The 13,100-nt window shown below is 52.4% G+C and overlaps 1 protein-coding gene across 1 annotated transcript in view; it reads left to right on the top strand.

Moving 5' to 3' along the window:
• Positions 1–10,868, top strand: part of BPIFB1 (BPI fold containing family B member 1) — a gene marked incomplete at both ends in the record, with an annotated part of 28,154 nt that extends 17,286 nt beyond the window's left edge. The window contains 6 exons of the mRNA XM_080716526.1: positions 347–392; positions 1,598–1,661; positions 2,510–2,586; positions 8,328–8,380; positions 10,460–10,544; positions 10,851–10,868. Of these exons, the coding sequence (XP_080572652.1) occupies positions 347–392; positions 1,598–1,661; positions 2,510–2,586; positions 8,328–8,380; positions 10,460–10,544; positions 10,851–10,868 (343 nt within the window). The remainder of the gene's footprint in view (positions 1–346; positions 393–1,597; positions 1,662–2,509; positions 2,587–8,327; positions 8,381–10,459; positions 10,545–10,850) is intronic.
• Between the last annotated feature and the right edge of the window lie 2,232 nt (positions 10,869–13,100).

Raw genomic sequence — 13,100 nt, 5'->3', positions numbered from 1 at the left:
GCTTTCTGGCTGCCTTTGCCTGGCATTCCCATGTCGCTGCCAACATTTGTTCTGGGAACAGACGTCTCCTTTGGAAGGGGCTTGGGCTCCCTAGTCCACCCTGGGGTTTCCTGTGGGGAAATCATGTGATATCTTGGGGGTGATACTTATATTCTTTGGACCACTGTTCATTTTCTACCCCCTCCACACTAGAACATAAGCACCGGTGGGCAAGGACTTACTTGGTTCATCGATGTATCACCAAAGCCTGCACTATACCTGGTACACAGTAGGTGCTCAGTAAATGGCCATGGGATGGATGACTGGGACTCCAAGGGGCCATTCTCACTGACTTCTTTTGTTACAGTATTGATCGGATCAAACTGATGAACTCCGGTATAGGAGTATTCAACGTAAGTATTAAGGGACTGTCCCTGAGGCACAGGGGGCAGGCTGGAAGTCCCTTCTGTAAAGAGACATTGCCCAGGTTTTGCTTCAAATGAGCTAGATCTCCACAGACCTCTTTGGGGAGCTGGCCTCCATACTGTCTATCAAAACCCTCCTCTTGGCTCAGGAGTTGCCGAGCACCCCGTGTGTCATGCACCTGAGCAGACGCAGTTGTGGGCACATACCCATGCTCACTTTCTTGCAGCAAAGCTGTGATCCTATATTAGTAAAGTCTCCTGGATTTACACCTCACTTTGCTCACAAAAATCCCACCTCAATGACCCTGGGTGGCCTCTTCCCTCTGGTCCTCAGTTTCCCCCTCCAAGTCAGACTGAATCAGAGATCTCAACCTGGCTTGTCTCAGCCAAAAGTTCACTGCTGAGATCCAAACAACTGACCACACAACTTAGAGAAAAGGATATTTATTTGCTCACAGCTCTGGAGACTTCAGGATTCGGTCCATGTGAAGCTGGGGTCCGCAGAGCTCAGGGCATGTTGGTGAGAAGCCGAGAGAGGGAGAGAGCAAGAGATCTGCCTTCAGCCCACAGAGGCCAGACGCAAGCCGAGGTTCAAAGACACAAGCACAGCTGGCAAAACCCCTAGGGATCCACCTCCTCCAGGAGTACCCCACCTGCCTAGGTGCCACCCAGTAAACCCACTGCAATGGATTTATCCACTAATGAGATTCACGCATCGTGATGAGATTATATCAACCCTGAGCATTAATACAGAAGCTCTTCAGGGGAAATTTTATATTTAACCAGGAATGGTTAAATCTTGTCTGAGCCATGTTTTCTTTGGTCTTTATGTTTTATATTTTATCTATTTTTTTAACCATTGCTTTAAAGCAAGGAAGTTTCAATTAGCCAATCAGGGCTGCGGCTTCCCTCACGAAGTCAACAGCATGGAAGATACAGGATAACATTCCCTCAGAGAGCAGCAGAGCCCTGGGAAGGGACATCTTCCAATGCGCCCCAACCCACACCTGCCGGACCCCCAGGCCACAGAGTCCATCCTCACCTGGGACTCTGTACAGCTCTGCCCTGCAGGGAACCTGGGGTTCCAGGATCTCTACCAGTTGCCCTTTCCCTGGGGACAAGCCCTGCCCACCAGAACAGCGGGAGGACCTAGGGTGCTCAGCCAGGGTGACGATCCCCTGTCTCTCTCACAGACTGAGCTTCTGAAAGACATCCTCATCAAGATCCTCGACTCGGTTCTGCTGCCAAACGAGAACGGTGCGTCCCTCTGCTGCCCCCCGCCCCCGGCTCTGCTTTACCTCTTCCGCCTGCATCTTCAGCTAGGGCCCTCCTGTTCCTTTCCCATCCATCCCTCAGAGCCTGGTTCAAGTCCCACCGACTCCAGGGAGCCTTCCGGGCCTCCTAAGTGAGCTCTCGCCTCCAGCCTGCCAGCCCAATCCCTAACAGGGCCAGAGGCAGGGCGTGCACAGAGGAGCAGGGAGAGACAGGGAGGAGACAGGTGAAACAGAGAACTAGAGCCTTGGCACACATAGGTGCAAGTCCTGGTCCCCTCTGGCTGGCTGGCTGGCCTTGGATGAGCTGTCCAATTCTCCTGAGACTTTGTTTCTCCGTCTGTGACATGGAGGAATAAGAGTGCCTTCCTCCAAACCACAAAAGATATAAGGGGGGGGGGCACTGGCAGGACCAGTGCTCAGCCTTTCTTAACCCTTGCTATGCCTGGCATGTTATTTGTGTCACCACTGGAGGAAGCCAAGAGAATTATTCTACATAAGCCTCAGGTTGAAGGAGTGCAGAGTCAGACACCTAGACCTGCATCACCTTTTTAATTTCATTTTATTAGAGTGGGAAGTCTTGGAGTATAGAAAGCCATGCTGTGGATGCTGAGAGCACGCAGTGGGCTCGTGAGCAGGAGGATGTGAGCGTGTGCTCTGGGGGCAGCCAAAGCTGGTGCTGGGCTGGGATGAGGCTGGGTGTGTGCTGGGACAAAGAGCAGGCGGACAGGGGCGGGGGCCGTGCAAACTTGCTGTGCCAGGTCCCAGGGGCCTGCCCACTGCTGCCCGGGCCACCTGGGCCCCACCAGTCCCTGACCACACTTACTATTTCAGGCAAACTCCGAAATGGGATCCCGGTGGTGATAGCGAAGGCCTTGGGATATGAGGCAGCCACGTGGTCTCTGACCAAGGTAAGTGGTGTGGGGGCTGGGAGCTACGCCTGCCCTCCCATCCTGCCCTGCTGGTCACCATGGGAACGTGGACACGTCCCTTCCCCTCTCGGGGCCTCCCCGTCTGTGACTGAGGGGTCAACACATTTTTCTTCCTCATTTGTCATAATTCACTCATCCACTAGTTCATTTGCTGGTCCATTCAGTAAATCTTCTTTTGCTATAAGTTTAAGCAATTTTATTCTTACAAAGACAGAAGAAGGAAGATATTTAAAAATCTCTTTTGAAGGCCTACTATATGCAGGCATGCTTCTGAGTTCTTGAGGCTGCAAAAATTAACAGAAAACAAACAGCCCCTCTCGCCCACCCCCCCCTACACACACACACAAGAGCCAACATTCTAGCAGGAGAAGCAGATACATAAACCCACAAATAAGCCAGACACGGTGGTGCACGCTTGTAATCCCAGTACCTGGGATGCTGAGACAGGAGATTAACAGTTCACAGCCACCTCAGCTACTTAGTGAGGCCCTCTGCAACTTAGTGAGACCTTGCTTCAAAATAAAAAAATAATAAAATGGGGCTAGGGGGACAGCTGAGAAGTAGAATACCCCTGGGTTAAATCCCTAGTACCACAAAAAAAAAATAATAAACCATAAATATGTAACATAGGGCCAAGTAGATAATGACTGAGAAGAAAAATAAAGCAGGCTCAGAAGAGAAAGAGCAAGGGCCAGGGAGGGATGCTGTTTCACGGGAGGCCGCTCTGAAGAGGTGACATTTGAGTCAATACCTAAAGAGGTGGGGGAGCAAGCCCGTGAGGTAGCTGGGAGAAATGTCCTCTCAGAAGGGACGGCAAGTGCCAAGTTCCTGAGCCAACCCAGGCATGGTGGCGTGCACCTGGAACCCCAGTAACCGGGAGCTGAGGCAGGAAGATCGCAGGTTCAAGGCTAGCAACTCAGTGAGATCCTGTCTCAAAATAAAGTACAAAGGGCTGGGGGTATAGCTCAGTGGTGGAACACTTGCCTAGCATGTGCAAAGCCCTGGGACCCATTCCCTGTAGCAAAAATAAAAAATAAAAATAGTCCCTGAGACAGGGGTATTTACCCCTCCCAAGAAAGATGAGGGAGAAGACTGAATCTGAGAGGACTCCAGGTTGCCCACACACCCTGTGGCTGAGTGGTCCCCGCTCAGCAAGGATCAGGATCATGTCTGTCTTGTCCAGCCTCTGCCCCCAGTCCTGTCAGCAAGGCCCGGCACATAGTAGGTGTTCAGTAACTGGCATCTGTGGGGGAGAAGGGCACAGCAGTAAAAGGGCACAGCAGTACTACGTCACCCCTAACAGTAACAGCTGTAACCACTGTGGGTCCTGAGGTAACTCCATCTTATAGATGGGGAACAGTCCCCAGGACAGCGCGAACCTCTCCACAACCACACACCAGGAGGTGGCAGCGTTGAGGTTTGTGCTCAGAACCTGGTAACTTGCCTTGGGCTCCAACCTCTTCATGAGCCAAGGCCAGCAAGCCTGGTGGTCAGCCAGCAGCTTGCAAAGCACCTACTGTGTGCAGGCACTGACCATGACAGTGGACAAAACAGACAGAAACTTCTGCCTTCCTGCAGTTTTGATTCTACTCTAGAGGGGAAGAGCTGTTGAAAACAGAATTATTAGAGCTTATTAAATTCTACAGGCAACTTGTCCTTCCATGACAAGGTATCCAACCAAGGCTACAGGGTACTTTTTCTTTTTTATTGTTTTTTGTTTTTATGGTACTGGGAATGGAATCCAGGGGCATTCTACTCCAAGCTATAACCCCAGCCCAATTTTATTTATTTTGTTTTGAAACAGGGTCTCCCTAAGTTGCCAAGGACTTTGCTAAGTTACTGAGGCTGGCCCCAAACCTAGAATCCCCCTGTCTCAGCTTCCCAAGTCCTGGCATTACAGCCACTGACAGGGCACTTTGTTTTGTCTTTGTTTGTTTTCACTGTGCTGGGGCTTGATCCCAAGGCCTTGCACATGCTAAGCAAGTGCTCTCCACTGAGTTACATCCCCAGCCCAGACAGGAGCTTTGGGACAATCTTTGACTCATATGAATCCTGTCTTGCCCAAAGCTAATGCTTAGAACCATTGGGTTCCTGAGTCCTTTAGATCTGGAGAAATCCACATCTAAATTCATTCTTTGCCTCTATTTCCAAATTTCCTGTTTTGCTCTATTCGTTTTTAGCTAGCAGCACATTGATTTTCTTCCTATAGCTTTAGAATATCATGTGTTTTAAAAACCATGCCAGGCATGGTGGCACACACTTGTAATCCTAGCATTCGGGAAGCTGAGACAGGAGGATCACAGTTTGCGGACAGCCTCAGCTACTTAGTGAGGCCCTCTGCAACTCAGTGAGACCCAGTTTCAAAATAAAGAATAAAAATAGGGCTGGGGATATAGCTTGGAGGTAGAGTGCTCCTGGGTTCCATTCCCAGTATCAAAACAAAAAAAAAAAAATGTGGTCTGAGGAGTGAATAAAAGGACAGCCGTGCTAGTCTGGAGAGGAGAAGAGTTGACGGCAGAATCCAAGTGATGAGCTGGGCGTGGTGGCGCACACTTGTAATCCCAGCATTAGGGAGACTGAGACAGGAGGATTGCAGTTTGAGGACAACCTCAGCTACTTGGTGAGGCCCTTTGCAACTCAGTGAGACCCTGTTTCAAAAGAAAGAATAAAAACTAGGGTGGGATGGAGGTGTAGCTTGGAGGTAGAATGCCCCTGGGTTCCATCCCCAGTACCACCAAAAAAAAATCTAAGTGTTCACTGCAAGTGTCTCCCATTTTGCTGGATGTTAGAAAATGGTCATAATAAAATTTTGGGGGTGGTCTAATAGGCCAAAATTCTCATATCATATTCAGTTTCAAAACAAAAAAATGACAGACCCTTGCTGCTAGCAGGCGTGGTGGTGTACAATTGTAGTCTCTGTACTTGGGAGGCTGAGACAAGGGTCACAGTTTCTGACTAGCCTCAGAAACTTAGGGAGACCCTTTGCAATTTAGTGAGACACTGTTTCAAAATAAAATAGGGCTAAGGGTATAGCTCAGAGGTAGAATCCCCCTGGGTTCAATCCTGAGTGGCACCAAAAAAAAAAAAAGAGCATCTGTATTATATAAAATTTCTTGGAAGGCTGGGCGTGGTGGCGCATGCTTGTAATCCCTGCACTTGGGAGGCAGAGACAGGAGGATCACATAGGTTCGAAGCCAGCCACGCTAGCTTAAGAGACCCTGTTTCTAAATTTTAAAAAAAGTACAAAAATAGTTCTGGGAGTGTAGCCTGGAAGTAGAAGGGTTTCCAGGAACCCCAGTACCACCAAAATGAATAAAAATCTTGGAGAGTTTGATGGTGGCAGAGCTTGGGGACAGCAGCCTCCAGAGTCCCTTCGCTGCACACCCCAGGCCTCTGCAGGCCATGGGTGTTCCTGCACAAACTCTATCTAACCCTCTTATCCTTTTAAGAACTGCACATAAGTGAGTTCAGGGTCATGACCCCCCAGTGCCAAAGGTCATCTTGTGGGGACAAAACCAGCAGGAGCCACAAGCAGGCAGTAGAGAGGGGAACCTGGCTCACTCTTCTCCAATTGCAGGATGCCCTCATGCTCACCACAGCCTCCACCTAGGATTCCCGCTCTGCTCTCTCCAGTGAAGACCAGGATGGTGGCAGCCTGGTGCAGGCTGGGCTCTCTAGACCGTCCCTCTCTGCAATCAATAAACACTAGCTGTAACTTCTCCCGTCTGGAACGTGGCTTTGTCTCAGCGCGGGAGTCATTTTGCCACCGGCATGCTTGGAATTGGGATGTCTGAGCACACCTGGAGAATCTGATGTATCTGAGTCCATCTGTGCACATCAGAACCCATGAGGACCCCATGTGTCCCAGTCGTGGCCACGCTGGGGCTTCAGGGACAGGACAGCCAGTGCTTCCTGCCTGCCTCCCACCCTTGGCATAGGGGACACACATTTTTTTGACCCTGGTGAGTGGAGTGTCTCCAGAGGCAGACGAACTAGGCTTTGAGCTATGGCCTGGCCCCGCAAAGCCCCTGTGGTCCTAGGGTGTGGCTTCCCCTCTGTGGGCGTGGGGAAACTCACAGCTCCCACTCTGGAGGGAGAAATTTGTGTGTTGGGGGGCACCGGGGGTGGTATCCAGGGCCATTCTACCTTTGAGCTATACCCCCAGCTCTATTTTATGTTTTATTTTGAAACAGGGTCTTGCTAAGTTACTGGAGCTGACTTCAAACCTGCGATCCTCACATCTCAGCCTCCCAAGTACTGGGATTACAGGCATGCATCCCACAACCAGCTGGAGGGAGAAGATTTTTTTGGGGGGGGGTGGTACTGGGGTTCCTGGAAGCCCTTTTACCCCTGGGCTACACTCCCAGACCTATTTTATTTTTGGAAACAGGGTCTCTTAAGCCAGCACGGCTGGCTTCGAACCTGCACGATCCTCCTGTTTCCACCTCCCAAGCGCGGGGATTACAAGCATGCGCCACCATGCCCAGCTTGAGGGAGAAGATTTAATGTGAGAAAATAGTCTCGGGCACACGACAGGTGCTCAGACAGCGTCATCTGTCACCTCCTTGGTGTGCGGCCTTGCCGCCTAGGGCCCTTCCAACTCAGAAAGTGTGTGACTGCTATTGTCCCCGGGCCCCTCATGCCAGGAGGTTCCAAACAGACAGCAAGGCCCCTGTTCTCTAGCACCCACTTCCACCCCAGCAGCTGGAGCCTTTCAGTTACAGAGGGGCCCCCGCAGGCCAGGCAGGTGTGAGGATGGCTCCCGGCCAGGAAGGCGGCCCAGAGGAGGGTCTCCAGCCAACAGGGAAATGAGCCAGCCCAAGAAGGACATGGATTGCCAGGACCAGCTGCTACACCAGGTTCTGGGACCAGCGTCGGTGACCGCCTTGCTGATCAGTGCCCAGGTGCTGTAGTGCTGGGGCTCTGCTGAAGCCTCCACACAGTCCAACTCCCAGCCAGGCCCGGGGTCTGAGGACCGTGAGGAATCTGCTCCCCCCACATCACCTTGTATTGTTTTCCTAACCCTACCAGATCTGGCTTTGAACCCCAGCTGAAACGGGGAGGAAGCCAGTCTCATCCTGTCCGGGGAGGGTCTGTCCTGGCTCCGGGTCTCACAAGGACCTGTTCTCGGAGGAGGATGCAGCACCTGGCTCACAGGAAGGGATCTCTAGTTCAGCCACATGGTCTTGTTCGAAGTGAGCAGCTCCATCGCCCACCAACCCAGGACATGGGGTCCTTCTCCAACCGCTGTGGCTGTGGACCCCTGGGTCCCCAACATCCCCTGGGGCTCCCTGGGGGGGGGAACTCTACTTCCCTCTACTCCCCTCTGGGAGTAGAGTAGTGCTACCAGTGACATCTTGCAGTAATTAAGACTGCCTTTGTCTTGAGGGTGAGTCCTCAAGTAAGAAAGGTGGGGCCCAGGGGAAACCCAGGCCTCGGCCCTCACCCGATTTTGTTATTCAAAGAAAACAAACATACAAACAAAAAACAGTAACAACTAACAAGACCATTCCGTTCCCAGCACAGAGCTAAACACTTTCAGGAGGATTAACATTCCCATTTTACAATTCAATTCATTTTACAAATCAATAAAGAAGACTCAGAGACACTCAGACCGCCCCCCCCAGGAAATGGCCCGTCTCTGCAAAAAATAGTCAGTGAGGTAAACAGAAGATCTTCAGAGCTCCAGCCAAATCCTCCCCTCCTCTTGTTTCGAGAAGCCAGATTTTGGAAGAGAAGGAAGTCCGTTCCTCATCTCAGGCACTCAGGATCGGTAGGGTTCTTGCCTTCCATGACAGAAAAGAATTTCAGCATATGTCTGTCAGAGACAAAAACAGAGGCTTACTTAAGAAAGTGGGGTACATGTCCAAAGGAGAATGTGAACCATCTCAAGAGAAAATCCTGAGGTCTTTACAGTACTTTTTGTAGGGGCCCTTGAGAGGGGGTGGCAATGACACAGGGTGTCAGGGATGCAATGACACAGGGTGGCCAGTCTGTTTTCTTGGAAACCTAAGGAAAAGGGCAGGCCATTATGAGTAACACATGTAGACCGGGCCAATTGGGGACCTAAGAAAAGGCCAGACCAGACAGGTCACCATGATTAAGAGTGTGGCCTATTAAAAGCTTTTGCCTAATAAAAAGTGGATCCTGTGAGGTGAAGTTAAGGATATATTTTGCCTTTCCTTCCCAGTTCGTCTCCTATCCTATCTCAATCCTGCATCCTTTGCATCTGTATCTGGAGCAGGTCACCAGAGAGCCTCTCTCTACCCCAGGCAGCACCTGATAGTAACATTGAGACCCAGTTGAGAATGGAAACAAGTGACTCTTAAAAGCATCTTCCAGCCCCAAAGCCCATGATTTTACGACTCTGAGATTCTAGGATAAGATCTCATCCAACCCACATGATGGACTCATACTACCCTCAGCCCCTCACTTTTGCCATTAGCCAAAACAAGCACTTCAGGACTAACGCTCAGCTTGCTATCTGCTTGAAACCCCATTTAAACAGAAAGCACAAATAGGGAAACGTTTTACTGGGAGAAGCGAAGTCCCCATGAGAAAGGCTGTGAGAGGGAGGGCCACGCTCCAGGGACAGTGTCTCCGACGGGCACCCGGGAGTGGGCGCTGGGGTTCCACTGTAGAGGCGGGCCTGGAGCAGTCCACTGGGAGAGAAAACGCATAGAATGTTCCATGTGCAGGCTTTCGCGGTCCCTCTGGACACCTCCCTTATATGTATTGTATTTGGGGTGGCTGACTGCCCTCTGCGTGATGTACTCCAGTGACCCTGCATTGTTTCTCTGCCCCTTCACATGTGGGAGGGGTCAAGATGGAGGCTCTGCAGGTGACTCCAGTCTGCCCCAGCTGACCCATCTGCTAATGTCTAGCTAGCTACTTAACATGAGCAGAGTTGAACACCTGCCCTGAGGTGTGAAAGAGAAGGGAACTGTGGTACTGTGTCCCATTATAAAAATTTCTCTTTTGTCTTTTCTTGGCCAGAAGCCCCTTGCCACCCAGGGCCAAGAGCATCTGGCCTCCCCCAGTGCAGGCCTCGGCCAGGGGGCTGGACTTCTCCCCATGCACCGCCCCCGGGGTCCAGGCCAGCTTATAGCTGCCCCTCTGGGGAGCTAGAGACACACCAGAGAGATTCCAGGCCACCCATTTGGGGAGAGGTAAGGATGAGGAGGCTAAGGTGGGCATTTCTCAAATATTTCTTGAGCACCTATACTAATGTGGTGAAATGGTGCTTAGATCCTTAACCCAGGGGAAGCTGGGATTAAATCCCACTGTGTCACCACAAACAAGCCGTTTATTTCCCCCCCCCCTTTCTTTGTAGTACTGGGGATTGAACCCAGAGGCATTCTACCTTCAAACTACACCTTCAGTCTGGTTTTATTTCTTATCTGGTTATAGGGTCTTGCTAGGTTGATGAAGTCTCACTACTTGCTAAGGCTGTCCTTGAACCTGCGGTCTTCCTGTCTCAGCTTCCCAAGTACTAGGATTACAAATGTGCGCCACCACACCCGGTTGACTCCTTTCTGAGCCTTGGTTTTATCATCTTTAAAATGGGCTTGGACCTCAGTGATCCACTCTAGCGAGGCTTTAATGATCTGAATGCTTCGAAAGCTCTTGGCCCAGCACCCGGCTTTCAGTAAGGACTAGGGAAGTCAGAAATGGAAATGGGGAAGGAGCGGAGAGAACAGGAAGGGAGGGAGGAGAGGGACACTGAGCAGGGCAGGAAGCAACTGTTCCAAGCCTCCAGGCCCAGGGGTCTCCTCAGCCCTGTCCGGTACCCCCTTTCTAGCCTGCCCCCCCTTCTGAGTTGTCAGACCCGGCCAGCTGTCCCCTCCCCTAGGAAAGACTCTCTCCTGGTGAATGAACTTCTGAGGCTGGTGGCGGGCACCCTGGACGGGTCGCTGTCCTTCCTCCTACAGAAGGCAGTGAGTGGCCCACCCGTGACCCTGGGGGGTGGCCAGATGGCCAGATTAGTGAAGGGGCTGGGGAAAACCGGGGGCCTTGGAGGGGACACTCCACCCTGTGGCCTCTGCAGGAAGCAGCTGATGTGCGGAGCCCAGCATCGAGGCTTCACAGGACCAACGCTGAGTCGACCCGAGGGAGAGTTCTAACCAGAGCTGCCAGTGACGGCACATGGCCAGAGCAAGCCTCCGGTCACCAGGGGAATTCAAGCAGGCCTTGATTAGGTCAGCTCCTACACCTGATCCCACCCCCTCCTCTCCTTTCCCCAGTGCCGCACTGGCCTGTGATGCGCTATAGAATCTGCCTTGCTGCGGCGTCGTTAATGTCTGCTAGCATGTGAATTCCACGAGGGCAGAACCTCGTGATGCTCCCGACACATCCCAGGGGCCCAAGGCAGGGCCAGCCATGCCGTAGGTACTCACTTAATGTTTGTTAAGTGTGAAGGAGCACCTAGGGTCTCCCCGCCCCACCCAGGCGGGCAGGGGGCTTGGGCAAGGTGAACCAGGGACGGAGCGTGAACGGGGCGACTGGCTACAGAGTGGCTTGGGACCTTCTGTGCCCTGCTTGTAGGTCCTTGGAGAGCTCAGGAGGCCAGGCCCGGGGAGGGACTCACTTGCTTCTCGAGGACAGGGGTGTTTGCCCAGGGTGACCACAGCACCACAGAGAACAGAGATGGCTCTTTTAGGCCGCGGCAGCTGTGGGGAGCAGGCTCAATGTGCTCCAGGCGGGTTGCATCCCTGCTCTCCCTCCCACGAGCACTCTCACAGCAGGCATGGGACTGGTACCCCTCGGCCCCCTTTCTCCCTAGTTCTCCCTTCAGCCATCTTATTTTCCTAAACACCCCAAACCAAAAACCATTACCTATTGGGTGTGAACTGGAGTTTTAATTTCCAGTTTCTGGAGGAAAACACACCCTTCAAAAGGAGTTTCTGTGAGACTGGGACAGAAGTAAAATGTGCACTCCTGCTGGGGACCCCTGCACCCCACCCCATGACTGTGAGGCCCGCGCCGCCATCCCCCAGGGGCTGGCTCACACATGCTCAGAACAGGTATGTGGGCCCTGCCAGGCGGGGGCCAGGGCTGGACGGCAGAGGGACAGCCTTTTGTAATGAGCGTTGTGTGGCTACAGAATCACAGTGGCTGGAAGCCAGAGAACCCCGGTGTCTGAAGGGGTGCACACGGGACCTCAGATTTATAAAACTAAGACATTTATGGAAATAGGACTTTCATCATCAGCTGGAGCCCGCTCACTATGCCCACATTGAAACGGGGGTTTCTTGAGAGGAAACCCGTGAGCCAAGAATGACACCCGCAGACCTCAGGAAGGGGAGTAAAAGGTTTATTGGAAGCAGCAGGGAATGGGGGGAGGGTGGCTGAACACCCCCAAAAGGGCTGGAACTCTGGGTCCAGCAGCTGCCTTCAGGACAGTACTTGAGAGTAGCCCAAGCCGAATTGCCTTCAGGTGCAGGCTGCTTTCTTCCAGCGTCCATGTAATCTGCCAGAAGGGAATAGAGAAAAGTGGCCGAACACCCCAAAGGAGCGATCGGAACTCCGGGGTCCAGTAGCTGCCTTCGGGGTCACTACCCGAGTGTCACTCAAGCCAAGTGCCCATCAGTTGCAAACTACTTTCTCCCAGAGTCCACGCAATCTGCCAGAAAAGAAGTGCAGGTCATCCCTAGGGGCCTGGCCAGCCTTGATGCCCAGCAGAGGCCTTCAGGTCACTACTCGAGAGTCGCCCGAGCCACGTGCCCTCAGATGCACTCTGCCTTTTCTCAGGGCCAACACGACCTTCGAGAGAGAGAACAGCTCCCCAAAAGGGGAGGAGGTCCCGAGAGGGAAAAGCCCCGTCTGCAGATCGCTTAGGGCCATTGCTCGACTGTTTGCGAGTCCTCTTTTGGTTAGGGTGACTTTAGGAATTCTGGGAAGCAGCTCTCAGGATTTGCATAGGGTATTTGCAAGTCCTTTGAAGAATCTCCTTTCATTCAGTAGGAGTGTCCACTTGCCCTGTGCTGGCTCCTGGGTTTGTTGATTAGTAAACAGATGATTTTTGTGAAGCTCTGATCCTTCTTATCTCTGAGCTTTTGGAATTTCAGGTATTCATTGCCTCTCAGGAAATTAACTTTTTTCTACTGAGGCCTTTTTCCCTATCTGCCTATTTCCTTTCTATCTCCTCAACATGACTTGCTGCCCCCAGTAGGGGCCACACTGACAGCTGCCTTCTGCCTCATTCCCAGGCAGGTGCAGGCTGCCCAGGCAAGGCAAAAGGAGACAGGCAGGGCCAGGAAGCCTGGGAATGGACGGGCAGGGAGGGGCAGGGAAGGGACTGTGCTGCCCCTGTTCTGTTCTGGGCAGCGGAGCAGCTGGGGTCAGTAGGCCCCACCCCTGCCCACTGGGCACTGAGCTCCCCTCCCACCACCCCTATACTGAGCGGCTCGGAGAAGATGGCCTTCCCCTGCCCAACATCAAGGGCATCTCCTTCGACCAGGCCTGAATGGAGCTCTCCGAGGTGGGTGCCAGGA

The sequence above is a fragment of the Muscardinus avellanarius genome, assembly GCF_963383645.1.
Source record: "Muscardinus avellanarius genome assembly, chromosome: 19".
NCBI classification, from domain to species: domain Eukaryota; kingdom Metazoa; phylum Chordata; class Mammalia; order Rodentia; family Gliridae; genus Muscardinus; species Muscardinus avellanarius.
Note: the sequence above shows the minus strand (reverse complement) of the source record. Positions and strands in the feature narration are given on the sequence as shown.